At 50.8% G+C, this 17,336-nt stretch overlaps 5 protein-coding genes across 5 annotated transcripts; all 5 read right to left on the bottom strand.

Moving 5' to 3' along the window:
- Positions 1 to 127: 127 nt before the first annotated feature.
- Positions 128 to 1,252, bottom strand: JN550_002658 (uncharacterized protein; the record flags this gene model as incomplete). The annotated part of the gene is made up of 1 exon (XM_049313978.1): positions 128 to 1,252. One exon carries the CDS (start codon positions 1,250 to 1,252, stop codon positions 128 to 130), a length of 1,125 nt encoding a protein of 374 aa, XP_049175183.1.
- Positions 1,253 to 1,740: 488 nt separating this feature from the next.
- On the bottom strand, positions 1,741 to 2,619 carry JN550_002659 (uncharacterized protein; the record flags this gene model as incomplete). The annotated part of the gene is made up of 3 exons (XM_049313979.1): positions 1,741 to 2,348; positions 2,399 to 2,428; positions 2,544 to 2,619. 3 exons carry the CDS (start codon positions 2,617 to 2,619, stop codon positions 1,741 to 1,743), a joined length of 714 nt encoding a protein of 237 aa, XP_049175184.1.
- Positions 2,620 to 3,590: 971 nt separating this feature from the next.
- On the bottom strand, positions 3,591 to 5,579 carry JN550_002660 (uncharacterized protein; the record flags this gene model as incomplete). The annotated part of the gene is made up of 3 exons (XM_049313980.1): positions 3,591 to 3,640; positions 3,715 to 5,191; positions 5,259 to 5,579. The coding sequence occupies 3 exons, from the start codon at positions 5,577 to 5,579 to the stop codon at positions 3,591 to 3,593; spliced, it is 1,848 nt and encodes a 615-aa protein (XP_049175185.1).
- Positions 5,580 to 7,607: 2,028 nt separating this feature from the next.
- JN550_002661 (uncharacterized protein) lies at positions 7,608 to 10,234 on the bottom strand (the record flags this gene model as incomplete). Its single annotated transcript, XM_049313981.1, has 8 exons — positions 7,608 to 7,981; positions 8,056 to 8,313; positions 8,408 to 8,523; positions 8,582 to 8,941; positions 9,065 to 9,403; positions 9,465 to 9,538; positions 9,678 to 9,989; positions 10,037 to 10,234. The coding sequence occupies 8 exons, from the start codon at positions 10,232 to 10,234 to the stop codon at positions 7,608 to 7,610; spliced, it is 2,031 nt and encodes a 676-aa protein (XP_049175186.1).
- Positions 10,235 to 11,148: 914 nt separating this feature from the next.
- Positions 11,149 to 14,245, bottom strand: JN550_002662 (uncharacterized protein; the record flags this gene model as incomplete). The annotated part of the gene is made up of 5 exons (XM_049313982.1): positions 11,149 to 11,663; positions 11,761 to 11,941; positions 12,083 to 12,786; positions 12,961 to 14,061; positions 14,137 to 14,245. 5 exons carry the CDS (start codon positions 14,243 to 14,245, stop codon positions 11,149 to 11,151), a joined length of 2,610 nt encoding a protein of 869 aa, XP_049175187.1.
- Between the last annotated feature and the right edge of the window lie 3,091 nt (positions 14,246 to 17,336).

A 17,336-nucleotide genomic window follows, 5' to 3' on the forward strand; every position in this document is an offset into this window, starting at 1 on the left:
CTGGGCTGACGTGCCCTCTTTAAAATCACGTATCTGATGTGTGGAACCAAGTGATGAGTGTCTTTGAAGGGTATTTGCACGGGTCATGATCTATGTGTTTCCATACTCGGCGGCCTCCCAGTGGACTCTATTCATCGAACGTCGTCTTCTTCGGAGCGGCCACCGGCTTTGCGGCTTCTCCCCGTCCTGCATCGGCGCCTTCGTGCACCTTCGGCTTATCCTTTCCAAACCGCTTCTTGTACCTGACTTGGTCATCCTCTGCGAATTCGACCTTCAACTGCCTCCCCTTCAGCCGGTTGACCCACCACTTGCGCATCTTGAACTTCTTTCCCTCATCCGTAGCCCCTTCGCCGTCCTCTTGCTTGTCGGCCTTGGAATCCTGGAAGTCCGCTTCAGTTTCGACCTCCTCCTTTATCCTGACGAAGCCCTTGACAGCCGCCTCGGCAGCCTCAACCTCCCTGAACTTGACCCAGCCGTAGCCTTTGCACTTGCCCGAGTCCTCGAAAGTGGCCACCTTGACCCAGTCGATCTCGCCGCACTTCTCAAAGTGATACCATAGGTCGTCCTCGGTGTTCTGAAAGCCCAGGTTTCCAACGTATATCTTCCTGCTCGCCTCGTGCGTCTTGCCTCCCTTGGCATTGGGGCCTGCCTGGCCCGGTGCTGCCTCCCCGTCAGCGCCCTCCTTCTTCGGCCGTCCGTCGAAGCTGGTAGCGTTCTTAATCAACACGTTACGGCCGTTGAGCTCCGTCTCGGTAAGCGACATGGCGGCCATGGCGGCGCTTTCCGTGTCAAAGTCGACATATGCGAAGCCCTTGTTCTGTGGTTTCGGCCAGCCATCTCTGGCCGGAAGCTTGCTCGGCGGCAGGTTGACTCTGGTGATGTTCTCTTCTTGTATGACGCCGCCAGAAGACTCGACAAACCATTTGAGCAGGTCGACTCGCGTCATGGTGAATGGCAGGTTGCCAATCCACACGCCAAACTCGGAGCGCTTTGATTCCTTCTTGCCGTTCTTTGCCTTTCCTGACGGCACAGCCAGTCCATCGTCCTCCTCCTTGTCGGCTTCGTCGTCGCTGTTGGGTTTTACGGGGAGTGGCTTGCCCTTCTTGAGGAGACGTTTGGCCTTCTTCGAAGGTGGTTCGGGGAGCGCGAGATCGACTTCAATCTCCTCGATTTGCGACTTGCGTTTCTTGGAGTTCTCGCTCGGCACAGTTGGCTCGGGTTCGCCGGAGCTTGGCGATTCCGACGACGACATCCTCCAGGCAATATTTTGGCGCTCTGGTAAAATACTGCAGCGGGAGCAATAGCCTGTGATTTCGCAAGGAATTGTAGCAATCGTAACTCAAGGACCTGGATTTTGGGATTTTTTTCTGGGGCTGATAAGATAAGCAATTATGCATGCAAGAGGACGTATGCACCTAAGCTGGGTGCTCAACAGCTGCGGCAAAACCCCACCATTGAGCCCCGATGCATTCATCTTCCCCCCTGTAAAACTCCAGGAGCTTCTTCCAGTGTCATGGGCCCAGTAATCCAAGTTGATGCCCGGTCAATCCAAGACTCGATGGAGACAGTCTATCGACGGTTTTGAGCTTTGTGCGACATGGTCAACTGTGCTTGTCGGCTGTACACCCCAAGATGTACCATGTTTCAGGCAATTTGACCAATCGGCTAATATGAGAAGCACTTACTGCTCAGTTGATAGTAGTATCTTCTTTCGTTCATCTTATGAGAGCCACTGTACTATTAAGCCCAACCCTGATCTTCCTTACTAACCACCGTCCCATCCATATTTCCGATCTTCAATGCATTAATCTCGTCGCCGTTTGGCAAGTCGTTCGTATCTGCTCTCTCATAACCGCCCGCAAGGGTATCCACAATGCCTGCCTTCACGTGCCGCGCTGCCAACCTTTCCCTCGCGACCGTCCTGTCCACCTCGACAAACCACCTCAGGTCCATCAGTGCCGCAGCCTCGCTCCACGGCTTCCGATCAAGGCACACGTAATTGCCCTCGAAGACAACGATTCGGTGTTCTGGCTTGATCTCGATGTCGTTGTCCACAGGGTCCTTTACAGCGTGGTCGAAGGACGGCGCGTAGATGGACTGAGTGGTAGCTCGGTCTAGAGGCACGCGAAGTGCCTGGATGAGCTTCAGATATGATTCACCGTCGAAAGTGAACTCGGCGCCGCGGCGAGCGTGGGCCTTGACCGGGTCTGGCATCTGATCCAGGATCGCTCGGGTGTAATGGTAGCCATCCATAGGCACGAAGATGGCAATGGGATCGCTCCCGGGATGCGAGGCCTGGTGCAGCGCATTCAGCTGGTCGGTGACTCTTTGTGACAGTGTTGTCTTCCCTGTGATCTTATCAGTGATCTATATAGAAAAGGTCATGAGGGATTCTTACCTGATCCTGGGATGCCGGCTATGGCAATCACTGCAGTTCACCCGTCCAGTCAGTGTATTGAACAAATCAAACGCCCCCCATCTATCTCTTGCGAGCACTCGCTCACATCGAGAGCGAGTAAGACTCCATACAGGGGCTAACACACTGAAGCGATGGTCTTCTGGAGCCTTCTGATACCGCTCCCATGCCTGGGAGACCAGTCTTGTAACTTGTTCCTCCATCGTGGGACAAGAGATCGATTGCGATATGAAAAGAGAAACTGAAACAAACAACGGAATTCAGACAATCAAGTCACTAAATGGAATTCGAAACGAACGAAGCAGCTGTGATCTTCCTGAAAGGGTTTCCTGTCTGCAGCACAAGGAGCATCGAACTCATGGCCCCTCAATTGCCCCACTGCCCGCATAAAACCCACGCTGATGTCAGGTCCCGCAAGTTCGGAAAGCCCCTAACAAACTCCGAGTCACAGCCCACGATCGTAGCACGGATCAGCGCGAGAAATGCTCTCCACTCGGAACGTTACGCTTGCCTTGATGACAGAAGAGACCAAGCTCCGTTAACGAGAGAGCTGTAACATGTGGACTTCATCTTCTCAGCTCCCCTTGCCAAGTTCTCCCTTGTACGAGATCCGACGGTCTAATTGGGCGCGGACCACGTACCTTTTACTAGGCCAGTCCCTAGAGTACAGTCACGCGGGGCTACAAACGTGAGCCAAGGACTTGATTTATCTAGTTTGCAAACTGTAGTACAACTACGCGGAATCGAAATCTGACGCTTGGCACTCTCAATCTCATACTGCAATCCGGAGCTACATGTTCTTCGTCACGGTATGATAGACGATTATTCTTTTCTTTGGTTTCCTTGAGTTGAGATACTCGTAGTCAGAATCTGTGCTGTATAAATCAGTCAAAGCTCTACCTCTGGCCGGAACAGAGCATGACAGGAGTGAATGAGCATTTTGAAAGATCTATAAATCTGTTTACTAAATAAGAAAACGAGAAATAAGTCATAATAGAAAGCTAAGGAAATCTCTATCGCAGTGAGAAACGTTCAAAGTCCCTTCAACATTCCATAGCTTACCCTAGTCCCTATAAGTCAGGCCCCAATCTATACCAACCTAAAAAGGACACCCCTCAAACTAGAACCCGATCGAGAACATACGAAACCTAGTAAGGGAAAAGGGTTGGCATCATCAGGAACAGTTTCCTGAGATGTCGCAAGCCAGTTTCTCAGCAAGAGCATCTGCCAAGCACAAATTAGTTTCTGTGACGAACAAAAGGCATAACACATATCATTAGAGACAATAGACGACTTACACACTGTGGCCTGAGGATGTCCTGGTGGTAATAGTGGAAATGCCGAAGCATCAATGACCCGCAGGCCCTGAACACCGTACACTCTCCCTTTGCTGTCAACGACTGCCTTTGGGTCATCAGAGCGCCCCATGGCACAGGTACACGAACCGTGATAGACGGTATTAAAGTTGCGGCGGATATTTGCTTCGATCTCATCATCGGTCTGCACGCTATCACCTGGGAAAGCTTCGCCGCCGACAAGCAGGCCATCGAGAGACGACTGTTGCCAGAACTGACGAGCGCGCTTGAACCCAGCCACGGCTACCTCAACATCCCCGCGGTCCGTCAAGAAGCCCGGATCGATGGCCGGCGGTTTAGCCACATCAGCCGATTTAATGGTGATGGTGCCACGCGATAGCGGCGCGGCAAGTGCAACAGCCATAGTGCTATACGCCGTGCCATCGTGCGGGTCGTCCGCCGTGAATACGCTAGCATTACCGTACCAGGCCGAGAAGGTGATATACTCGACCTCGGGCCAATCAGCAGGATATTCAGATGCCAGAATGGAGAGAGTGCGGTTGCTAATGGTGCTGCGTGTGCTGTTGGGGAGCTTTTCCCAACTCAGGATGTCTGCTGCAGGGCTGGTGAGCATGCCTGCGCTCTCGTCGACGTACAGGCGCTCCTGTTCGCGGAAGAGCGCTACATCGCCCAGAGAAGACGCTGTGAGGACATTGACACCCTGAGAAATACCAAAGATGATGTGATCTTGCAAGTTCTCGCCAACACCAGGCCGGTCGGCCACTACATCAATGTTCAAAGAGCCTAGGAGCTTTGCTGGGCCTACACCGGAAACCTGGAGCAGCTGCGGAGATCCAATGAAACCGGCTGCGATGATGACCTCCTTTCGAGCTGAGACTTGGTACTCCAGACCCGCAGTATCAACACGGACGCCTGTGGCCTTTTTCGAGCTATCAAAAAGCACCTGTTTAGCAGTCGTCAGGGGGTAGACATAGTAGTTAGGGTCCTTGAGGCTATTCTGAAGGAATGCCGTTTCGGAAGAGGATCGGATCATAGTTTTACCATTGATGGTAAATGTAGCATACGCCTGTCCGAGAAGGCCACCGCTGTTGAAACCATCACTGCGTATAGACATGCCCATTTGCGAGAAAGCCTTCGTGGCCCAAGTGGCAAACGCATAGGCCCAGTTTGGGTACGAGATCTCGAGAGATCCAACTCCGCCAGCTCCGGTGCCCAGAACAGATGCGTCGTACTCAGGGGTAGCATTCTGCAACCGAAGGTCGTTTCTCGGAGGGGTGAAGTTAAGGCTTTTCTCGAAATATGGCAGGAGTTTGTCAAAGGTGTAGCTTTCGTCCCCGACCATATCAGCCCACTTTTGGTACGAGCCTCTAGTGCCGCGTTGATAGAGCATGAAATCCCGTGCACTACAACCGCCAAGCATTTTGCCACGGGGATACCGCATTTCAGCATTGTTTGCTCCCTACGCAGGCTGTTAGTTGCCGATCAGTGAAGACGGGTTTGTATAGTTGACTTGCAGTCTGTGGAACCGTCATATATCCCCAATCGGCCAGAGGTTGCCAATCGTCAGGAGATTTGCCCGCCCAAGTGGTAGTGAAGGCGGGCACCTCTGTAATGTTTCCGGTAGTGGTCTCATAGAAGGTTCCTGCTTCAATAACAGCAACACTTCCAGCTCCCTGTTCAATCAAGCGACTCGCCACAGTCAGGCCGGCATTACCACCACCAACAACAACATAGTCATACGTTGCATCATTGCCTGGAACTCCAAACGAGGAGCCGAAAGGTCTGATGCCAATAACACCCGTTGCCGAAGCAGCTATCAGGCAGAGGGTTAGATGTCGGCTCTTCATCGTGAGATATACAACTACAGCGGCGGTGCTTATAAAGTCGAGATGGACGAACAGACGAAAAGCTTTACTGATTAAGCCCTGTGGAATAAGTGTGGTAAATGAACAATGTCGTTATATCTATGCGGATTGCCAAGAAAATGCCAGTCGACCCGGCGGTGGAAGCTTTATTTATATATGAGACAGATCCACGGCTCTGGCTCGTAATTAGGCACTACTTACCTATCTTACATCCGGGAAGTTCTTAATGCCATCGTACCGAGCACAATCATCGAGGCGCATAAAGGCCCCGCCGTATTGAACGTAAGATTTTGTGGGTTCATATTGGCCATTAATGCTCACATGAACAGATAGTGGAAATTACGATGCTCCTTCGGCGGTGCCGTATTGAATACTAATTACCAGCCTGGAAATTCCTTTCATGGTGGCAAAATGATACTGCCTCTGTTCCGACCCAGCCTCGTGACCTGATAGTTGCGGCCGTACGCCGCATAAGGTGACCATCTATAAAAAGATCAGTTTCGATAATTTTTCGAATTATCATTTTCAATGTTCAAGATGTTGCTTATTTCAATATAAAAGGAGCCAGCTAAGCTGAGTTCAAGTAAAAGCCACAGCCTCACGTAATTAAGGTTTCGACGTCTGAAGGGAAGCGCATCCGCCAGCAGGTCCAAATGCTGCAACATCCCTTGAGGGTCATGAGGTGAATACGAACAAAAGCTGAAAACATATTTCAGCTGAGTAGGACTAGTCACTAAAGTGGATGAGGCGGAGAATCACCGTTTGTGTGTTGCTGCTTACGTTCTCACGGCAGGATTGTTGGTCAATCGCCGTTTATGGTGACGTTTTTCATGCTGCTTATGGCGCACTACAAGCACATCCGAAGTAGTTTTCTCGTGTATTAAGCCTAAAAGACTGGATAACTGCTACATGCCCGAGTGATACGACATACCTCAAAAGTGTCTACGCCTGAATATAGAGAGCGGCCTCTCCTACTACTAGCCCATGGGTCCAAGGGGGCCAAGCGTAATTTCGAGTTCGTATTATGTGCAACAGGTCACCATTTATATTATGGGCACGTGATCAAGTAAGGCTTGTGTATTACATCAGAAGAGTCAGTAAGGGGGAATTCAGAGTACCACGTGAAACTGTGAAAGAAAAGGATGCTTAGTCTTATCGATAGTTTCCGAACCAAGCGATAACGCTTACACGAGTACCCGACCATGATGTGTAGTTCACCAGGTGATTAATCATTAAGTCAGATTTGCCCGCACTATGAAACATTCAAGGGTCATTCTCGGTCGCACAAATCGATTTGACCAAGCCTAAAACGGATCAATGCCAGCGTAAGACCAATCAGTCGAGTTTGAACACTTTCATGCTCCCAAAAGATGATGAGCGAACTAGCGGACCGAATTGGGTACATGGTGATGCACATGTTCTTGCGATCTTCGTGCACCTGATTGACGTGGGACCATGGTGTATAGCTGCTAAAATAAAGGTATACTCCCTTTTCTGGGTTATGATAATATCATCATGCCTGGCGGCCGGCCGCCGCCACACCTGTGCTTCAACCGCCCCGGGTTTAACGTTACCGACTGGAGGCCGCGGTCGAAGGGCTAACGCAGGCCGGAGTCAAGGTGGTCAAGAACGTGGGCGAGGGCCCGAATAAAATTATCCCAATCACACGGTGGAAGCAACAAGAAAAGTGCATCGCGACTCGTAAGCTAGGTAGGTTCTTCCATAAATTATAAGACAGCTTGCTTTTGTGGAAGATCCGATAGGTTTTGCCTTTGCCTATCCCCTCAAATAATGAAAACTGAAAACTCTTGACAGGGCGCTTATCTCGTAGAATTAGTTCCTAAACATTTTTGAATCTAAATTTAAATCTGTTTTTATACTCCAGAATCACCTTTTGGGTTCACATACTTTCTCTCACCCCTCATAAATCACTATGAGAAAATAAAACTTAACGCAATCCTTTTAGAGATGGATTGTGCGGAAGTGATCAACGCCAACACAGTTAGTGTATCAAACGGTAGCAATAGCGGTATCCGCCTGGCCCCTTTTGACGGCCTCCTTCTCCTCCTCGGTCTGTGAGCTATCATCATCCGAGGCGGGCGGGGCGAGTTTCCCTGGCCACTCGGGGACCAGGGCCCAGAAAACAGCGACGCCAAAGGCAGCCGTTCCGAGCGCCCATCCGCCGTGGAGGCCGTCGAGGTACGCCATCTGCACGCCCCGGAGCTCCTCACCGCTGTACGCTTTGTGGATCCCGGCGGCGCCAACCAGGAGTACAGCGTGAGGGTCGACGTTGGCAGCGTAGCGGGGAGTTCGCTCGAGGATTAGATTGTTCAGGATGGCGTCTGTGACAGCGACCCCCCAGCCGCCGGCGAGGAGAAGGAAGACTAGCACAAAGTCAGTGTCAGTGGACTTATATGGTGAGAGCGGTGCGGAATGCAGGGAAACCATGTCAACTCACATGAGACCGTGGCGACGGCAATGGATACGTCATGGTGTGTAGATGTAATGGTCGCTACGAGGTTCAGTGTCTGGACTCCCAGGCCTGCTCCAACACCATACAGTATCTGGTACCCGATGATGGGACCAAGGCCCGCGTCCGGCTGGAAGGAGTAGATGAGCCCGCAGCCAATAACGCTGAGAACTCCTGATGCTAGCAAGAAAGGCTGGAACATTTGAAGTTTGCCCATGACGCCGGATCCGACTAACGTGGTAAGGGCTATTGACCACAAAAGAGGCTGTCAGTCTGCGATAAACTCTCAACGAACCTGGGGAGTACAAAAGGGGTGGGGTGTAGGAGCTTTGAAACTCACCAGTTCCCAAGATCGAGGGTATCATTCTTATGCCGCTATCTACTGGTGTTCTGCCTTGAATAGCCTGGAAGTAGATGGGCAGATTGTACTGCAACGCGATGTTCGCAGCGTTCATACTAGGGTGCCTGTTAGTCGACACGGGCCCGCGACTGGATAGAGACAGCAAACACTCACAAGAATGCAAAACCACAAGACGCTGCGATGGACCGCAAACCCAAGATGCGATAGACGATGAGAGCACGGTCACCTTGGTAGTGTTCGTTGGCGAAAAATAACCCAAAGATGACGACACAGCCCACCAGGAGACCGATCACGACGGACGAACTCCATGGCTTGACGACACCTCCCCATTGCACAGGCATGAAGAAGCATAGGACTCCAGAAAACACCAGCACGGAGCCTACGGGGTCAAAATTCATAAGGACCTCTCTTATGGGTGTGTTGTAGTTCGCCTTGGCTTGAGGTGGGGTTCTGAAAAAGAACAACATGCAAAGCAGAGCCAGGCCGCCAGTAGGCAGGTTGATGTAGAAGCACCTGTGAGGTCAGTGTTGTTTGTTTTAATAATTGGATGGGGCACTAGAATGAGCATGACGACTATTGAACGAAGAAAAGGCCGAGGAAAACAGGTAACCAGGAAGTCTGATGAGAGTGGCTTACCACCGCCAGGTAACTTCGGACGTGAAGGCACCTCCCAACAAGGGGCCGGCGATGCTGGCTATGGTGAACACGGAGCCTATCAAGCCGATAATGATGGGCTGTGTGTGAGGAGGGGTCACAAAAGCCGTGATGGTGTAGCCGCCGGTCATGGTACCCGCGGCGCCTATGCCCTGAATGGCACGGCCGCAGATCAGAGCAATGCTATTAGGTGCGAGGGCGCAAACCAGTCTGCCAACCTCAAAGATAACTACGGCTAAGATATACGCCAGCTTCATCGAGAAATACTTGTACCCTTTGCCCCACGCAGACATGAAGGTGGCCATGGTGAGGAAGAAAGCACTTGGAGTTGAGAATCAGTACATGCCTAGTGTGCTTGGTTATAAATGTAGGCAGTGCTCACCTGCCATACCAGCCTGCGTCCGCCATGCTGTTGAATTCAGTCGTGATCATTGGGATTGCGGTACCGATGATACTCTACGAGGATACATAAGTCAGAAGAAGCGGCCCAATGGGCTGGAATTCAGTAGGCAGACTTGCCATGTCAAGGGCCGACTGTAAGAAGATTGAATCAGTTAAGTGTTATTAATGCGTTTCTTTTGGTCTTCTTTCCTACCAGAAAGGTGGCCAGCATGAGGCTAAAGACAATGATGCAACGAGAAACTAGAGGCGGATAGACGTTTGGCAAAGGTGTTGCGTTGTCGTGGCTCCCCAATGAATGCTCAGGTGTCTGATTTTCCATATCTACGTCGCCGTGCGATGCAGTGAAGTGGTTGGCCTCGACAAGCTGATCTGCCATGTTGCGGGTAGGTGATAGCGATGCGAAGTCTCTGTATGTAAGTGTTTCGACTAGTATGGTATTGATGGATTGATTTGACTTTGGGTGAAGAGGTGATGGTATAGACAACAGATGAGGTTCTGCTGCTGTCTACACACAACAAGGCTTTGGTGACCCTGGCAGGAGAAGAGACGCACTTGCAGGTCCCGCGTATCACTCTCGGCTCGCAGAATCATTTCGATTCCCGGGGATGGTGGAGTGGCCAAGGACTCCTCTAGCTGTGCCAGGCGCTTGAGGATGGCCACGTGGCAGTCCTGCTGTTGGTCTGTGGGTGCGGGCCCAGCGGCGACGCTCGAAGTTGCTGGGCTCGAGGAAGAAAGAAGAAGACCGGGCATGGTGGTGCAGAGCGTCGGGGTCTTATCTCTGTATTGGACTGCATTTCCATCCAGCACGAGATCACTTGGTAGAGCCCCAAGACTTGACGGCGTGAGCGCTGCAGTCGTCAGAATGCCCAGTCCATCCTCGGGCGGTTAGCCCCCTAACACAGCAGCCTGATCATCCCGGAGCGAAGCAGCATCGACTGTCGATGATAAAGTCGATGTTGTGAGCCTGGCACCCCGTGGGGCACGGCGGCTAGTGAGCACGCAGAGGCTGTTCGCGGTTCCTGTACGTTGCAACAGCGTCGTCCTTCCGGGGTCTCCCAATGCGTTTCAGTGGGCTGTAGGTGCACGACAGGCCCTTCCTGGCACATCGACAGCAATCAGGCTTCTCTTGGCCACACCTCACTTTGGTCTCGAGACATCGATCACACGAGGCGCGTAATTTGCTGCTCACCAGCCGACTACGAGATTGCGCGAAGTCCATTGGAAAAGTGAAAGTTGCTTGCGCGGTGTAATTTAGAGGGGCATCAGGCCCCAACCCCCGGCCAGGGCGGGTATATGTACAATAAGGTAGGCTCGGTAGGCTTATTTCGGGCGCTTATGCAAGTCAAGCCCCTGACGATCTATAGATTGCGTTGATGGGCTGCCAGGTGCTAAGATCCAAGTCATTCACCAAGTAAAACTATCGGACCCAAATACTTTATCGATTTTTGGGGTTGTGATATAAATTGGTAAATTGAGAACGTTATTTGCTTGGCATATTCTGTACAGAGTTCCCAAGAATTATGGGTCAATGGAGCTTGAAAAAGAAAACTTTCTATCGTGTATGAGGCTAATAGGAAACCAGCTTGGTGATTGGTTTGCTCATATCAAGTTCTGTACTGAGACCTCCTTGGTAGAGTCGCCGTACAACAACCCGCCTGAAATATCTAATAATGCTTTGACTCAATGGCCGATGATTGCGGAGGGAGCCGAAATAAACCATCTAGAGCATCATCGAAATCGAACAAAGCGCCAGCGTCTGGTAGGTGCTCGTCAGGAATAGACCCTGGGGGCGTGAGATCGTGACCTTCTCTGACGCCAAGGGTCTCTTGCCAACTATTAAGCTCCCAGAAGTCCCCGCCAACGGCAGCAAGTGAAGTCGCTGTCAATTGTTGGCCTACATGCTCGTCACCAGCGCCTTGCATGGTAGTATTGTTAGCAATTGACGTTCGCGAGGCCGGAAATTCCGGTGCTGGGGCTTGCTCTGGTACGTCTTGGTGCTCTTGGTATAATTGCATAAGCCGCGGTTGAAAATCAAGTATGATTTTTTGTAATTGCGGTCGCACTCTTTCTCCCAGGCCGTACAAATCGTCTTGAAAGAGGATTTCGAGCTCGCGCCGCACAAGGCCAGGTAGTTCGCGACGGACGAAGCGAGCGAACCCCTCGAAGCCACCAAGGTCATCTGGGCGACCGCAACGCCTCTCATCGTCATCATCATCATCATAATCTGTAGCGTGTGGTCAGCAGATCCCATGGTCGTGTGGTTGAGCTCGTCTTACAGGGGCTAGGTCTCAAGATGGGATCGTCATCAGGAAACAGAATGTCGTAGATATGGTTCCACTTCTGCTCTTCTGTCATTTCGGGGCTGAGCCTCTTCCTACTCCGAAGGCGTTTCTCTTGCTCCTCTGTAAATCCGTCTAATACAGTGAGGTTTTGCTGCACCGCACATGGAGGCTCTTTCTGGAGATGTCCATTCAGGGAATTTTTCGACTTAAATGGCTCCCAGCATCGAGGGCATTGAGAGGGAAGCGCGTGGCGTCGGTACAGGTGACCTCTAAGCTTTTTGTGAGTACAAAATCCTACACTTCACGGATTACTTACGCACTTGACTCTGTGAACTTCGTCCCAACCTGGCCCGGGGCAGCCAGTCCATTGGCGATACTTTCGACGATTTCTTTTGAAGTACGGACAGGCAAACCTCCTCTCGGTGTATACCTCGCGCCTATCCCTCGGTATTTCCTTAGCTCTCTTGTTACTTGATTCATGGTCGCTTTCATCGTCATCTTGCTTTTCTTGCCCCCTTCGCCGCTTGCTAGTGGTATTGTTAGATGCACGACCTCTACCTTCAGTGGTGGTCATGGTGGCCGACCCTGACTCATTTATGTTTATTTGATCGTCAGAGCCCGACGCCTGACCATTGCTGTCTGCCCCTCTATTACGGAACTCAGTCACCTTCCTGTCAATGGCAGCACATAAGCTGCGCATTATAGAATCCACGATTTGCGAATTCAACCTTCTTTGCGTTTCATCCGAAGTGCTCTCACTGGGATCTGATGTACTCGCTTCTTCATCCGACGAATTGCAGTAAGAGTGAATTCCACCTCTGCTTATAGGAGTATATGTGCTATCCTTCCCAGTGTGTTCATTTGGTGTGGGACCATGTGACGTGGGACCCTGTATCTCTTTGGAGTCTTTTCCTTTGACCCTATCAGAAGTGGGCGACTCTTCTTGCGATACATGAAGAGGATCGTGCTGCACAGTATAATGCATGGCTTTTCGAAGTGTAGACGTGTGTATTCGACGACCTGGACTGCCTGCCATGCCTTCTGCCGCCTGCCTGCTTCCTAGATATCTGTCAGCCAATGTAGATACACACTGAGGCGTATCCTAGGAAACAGCATCTTGTCTGGGAGTTTCTTCCTCATCCGTTGTATAGCTGACGTCGACAAGAAATGATTTGTGTTTAGTGAGATGCTTACCTTCCAAGATTCCCTGCCCTAGGAGATCCTGAGACTGCGCTGGAGGCACACTACTAGTTGGACCATGGTTAATTGGTATATAGGAGTGAGCTAGCTGCAACTTCGAATCACCAACAGGTGATGTGGTAGGTTGCCCAACCGTTCTCTGCCACAGGTTCTGCATGTAGCTCCTCCGTATCTCAAAACTAGAGGAACGACTGAAATCAGCAGCATAGTGGGCCTCATCATAGGTCTCAGACAAGGCACTGAATTCCTTATGAGCACGACCTGTAACGCCGTGGTGTGGGTTATAATCTTTCTCGCGGTCGTCGTTCAAGTCTGAAATTGGAGCTCCCATAGATCGTGGATAAAGAGGGCGAGATCCCGCAAGGCCATGAACCTGGTCTAGGGGTTCAGTATCAACTATTTCGCCAGAGTTGCTGCCTAGATTATAGTCGTAAGTATGGACTCCATCACCGGGGTTAACAATCTCACGCGCCATGAAAGCCGATGGTCTCGTCCCACCCGCCAGGTCCGCTTCGGTAAAGCCTTGGCTGCGAGCTTTCCCTTCCCAGTAGTCATCTTTTACCCTGCGACCGTTGGCGATGACTCGGCTTCCAAATTGTCGGAACATGGATCGTGCCGTGACGATGGCAATCTGTCGGGATCGGTACGAAATCGGAAGGATTTCTTGGTTCAGCAAATTATCCTTTTCGAATTGATTTGTAATGATCCTATAGAGTGACCTGTTCTTGTTGAACATGAGATAGCTATCCCTATAGCCAAGGACTTTGGCGCAGTCGGCCGCTAGCATAAATAGCTTATCGCCCCGATTAGGCACCAGGAAAGTTTTACAGCGGTACTCGCGGTTGCCAAGCAAACAACCATTTGGCGTTACCTTTTTCTCGCCAGCTTCGTCTACCACACGCGGCAGGTACTCGTCTCCGCCGGGCGCGAGCTGGTCGGTTGTGTGGTCGCGCACCGTGTTTGGGAGCACGACAGGTGGCGTTTTCAAAGGTCCATGTGGAACGATTAATTCAGTGTTCGGCAGGTTCAAAGGATCGGGCTTCCTTGACAAAGGCTCGGTGGCATGAACTCCAATCCCCGAGTCTGCAGTTGTGTCTATAGTCGAATGATAAGCTACTAAACACCTCAGTCCAAGGGAGTATAACCCACGCTTGCTGGATACATCCGTACTTGAGATATAGGCTGAATCGTGGTTGTCTTCTGAGTTCAGAACCCTTGCCAGCCCTGCGGGTGGCTTTTGGGATGAGGCTGGCAGGCTTCGGGTATGCTTAGTCGCCATTGGAAGGGGCTATCTATACCAGACATTAGGCGCACAGCGCTCGCGAGCAAGAAGTTTCTAGGCTGGAATGGCAGGGTGCCGGGAAGTTCGATCGGGTTTCTCTACGCGTGGGTCCCAGTAAATGATATTTGAGGAAGAAGAAGAAGAAAGACAAAGGCTGAAGCGACTTTCAAATAAGTGCTTCTAAGCTGTCTAAAGCTAAGCGGGGCATAGGCTTTCTACTGGCTAGAATACGTTTTGCCAAGTTTGGCAAAACCGCAGCCCCCGCACTGTCAAGTGCTAGCGGTACTATGCATGTCTGTGCTCCATCCACCCTTGCTCAGAAATGTCTGGTAGATCACGCTTTTTAGTCAAGCTGGCTGCGATTCTAGGTAAGCGACGCTGACCTGCATTCTCACAAATGCTCCTTGTTACGAACATAGCCTTAACGGAGGTCACACATACAGTTTGACGACCGCGGATACAGGTTAATCATGTACCCTATGATTACTTGCTCTTCGGATTCGGGCAATTTTAAACGATTGCCAAAGGTCTCGTTCACTTAGCACCTTCTATTATGACACGTACCATAACGTCAATTCTGGGACATCGTATCCCGATACAGCTTTTCGTACACTTAATTTGTAGTCGTACAAAGAGCACTTGGACACGAATGCTTCAACCCTCGTGGAATGGCTACGTCTCTCGTACAACCAACCAACTCAAACTACCGCATTCGGTTGGTTTCATGAGGCACCATATTTGCCTTATATAAAAATGTCATAGAAATGTGGCAGATGCGGGTTTATTGATAATCACAAGTACACCATATAGGCTTTAACGTTCATACGTGATCAAGGTTGGATGCTATACCTCTAATGAGCCGAAAAGCCCAACTGCTAATATAAGACCAATCGCTCGTCTTGCATTACATGCCACCTTTTTAAGATAGAACAATCGGTCGGCGGCTATAATGCCATCGATCAAGGAGCTGGCACGGGCTTCATCCCGACTGTATACAGCATATATTACTCAAACCGTTTTTATAGTCATTTCTTGTCACCGTAGGCTGCGGTCTACCTGGCAGTTACAGCACTGAATCACTGAGAGCCATGCACCGGAAGGCCACCGCGGCAGAGCTAACGCAGTAACCAACCGTTGGCACGTGTCGTAAAGAGGGCATAAGGTAAGGAAGGTTTCTCACGTCTCGAAGTGTTTCTCACAGTCCAATCCATCCTTCGTGTTCTACTGCGCAGCCACGGTGACCAGCGCAAGAAGATATGTGTCCAGACTTCGTCGTTCGTTCAATCAATTTCAAAACAACCCAGCCCCTGCAGGAGCAGTCCGCCCGCCTGCCCCGATGTCAAGGACTTAATCTTCCCCGGCTCGTGCAGCGCCACACGGAAGCCTGGCGTCATCAACTACGGCGTCAATAAGATGTGGCCGTTGGCCGAGGAATCCAAGGATGTGCGAGAGCGGCATGGTGCGGGCCATCAGTCAGCTGATAAATAAAGGATCAAGATGGAGCTATGGTACAATATTGATGAGGCGGGAGAGATACTTCAATACAATCCCGAGGCTGAGTGGGACAAAGGCCGCCTCAGGGCCGTCGAGGTGAGCATAGAGGTTTAATTCAGCTGAAAGAAAACCCAATCACACTGCAACATGAGTTTTAAGGACCATAAATCATTCTGACGTGTTGTGGTCTAATCACTGGCTTCTCTAACGCGTGGTTGTTTCTGGAGCATCGTAAAGAAGAGGCAGCCAGTGAAATCAGATAAAGGGCATCGACTGCAGGTTGGTTCCCCAAGATTTGGTGGTATAGAAAACCCCGTCAAGCGACGCCAAACCCCCGGTTTAATTCTCTAGTTGAATCAAAGGGCGAGGACACCGTGACCTCTTTTCACATTTCGTCGTTGGCGAATTCATTCAACTAAACTAAAACACTCAAATTTCTTGAGAAAGTAGACACTCTAACCTCGAGCTGTTGAGGGGTTTTCTATCCAGTTCGTGTCCGACACGCCACGGTGGTGATAGATCTTGTCCTGCTTGTCTGGGGTTGGGGCATTCGTGCCACAGTCTACCACAACGAACATGTCCGTCCCCAGAGATGTCTTGTCGTCGGTCATGGCCTGCGTCTCAACACACCAGTTCTCGGTAGTGCTGAGATTTGTCTTATCGCAGGACTTGATGTCATTTACAGGGCACACCAAACTGGGGCATACCACTGGCTTTATAGTTTCTTTCACCTCGGCACGAGTCAGGGTCCCGCATGACCTGAGAGGATATCAGCAGACACGCTTCTTCTAGGTCAGTGGTAGATGCTGGAAGAAGCGGAAGTTCCTTACCGAACTTTCCAAGGAACCCAAGGGAAATGCCCACATCTTTTCTCATTGTCGGGCTTCCCTATCTGAGCCCACCAAGTGTTGATAACTGTCCTGCCACTGATGGCTGGCTCTAATATTGAAAGTCGCTGCGCACCTCAGCATGAGTCTTGTGTGTACGAAGAGGCAACATCGGAAGTACGTGCTAACCTTTAAGTGGTGCTCCCACATCTTCACGGACTATAAGTCCAGTTTCGTTATACATTAAAGAACCGTCATCACGGGTGCCGATCGTGGCGCCAACCTCAATTGTCCACGAGTCTGTATGGGTAACGGACTCGCTTTTGGTTAAGGCGCAAGGGGAACCAGCTCGGCAATCGAAGTTGTAGGGGATTTCTTGGCCGTGAAAGTAGGTCACCTTGACTTCACAGTAGCTTTGACAGCCGGTGCCGCTACGGTCGTTCGCCTCGTTAGGCATCCCGTCTAAACATTACCTGTCCTTGTTCATGGTGTGTGCGTGGTGACAGTCGTAGTAGTCCTGCAACACGTTCAGCTCCTTTACTTTGAGTTGTACTCAAGAAGTTGTGATGCTTCTTACCACGTCAGCGGTAGCGTAACGGGAATCTACACATTTGTTGCTTCTTGCTGCCACCCCGTGAGCTATCTGGTCTTCGGCTGCAATGAATACTGGATTGCCGAGGACAGGGGTAATGACAAGAATGGCAAGTAGAAGATATTTCAAAGACATGTCAAGCGTTTTTCAAGTGAAATGTTGTAGTGAAAGGTAT

The sequence above is a fragment of the Neoarthrinium moseri genome (genome assembly GCF_022829205.1).
Source record: "Neoarthrinium moseri strain CBS 164.80 chromosome Unknown scaffold6_Wmoseri_CBS_16480, whole genome shotgun sequence".
In the NCBI taxonomy this organism is placed as follows: Eukaryota; Fungi; Ascomycota; class Sordariomycetes; order Amphisphaeriales; family Apiosporaceae; genus Neoarthrinium; species Neoarthrinium moseri.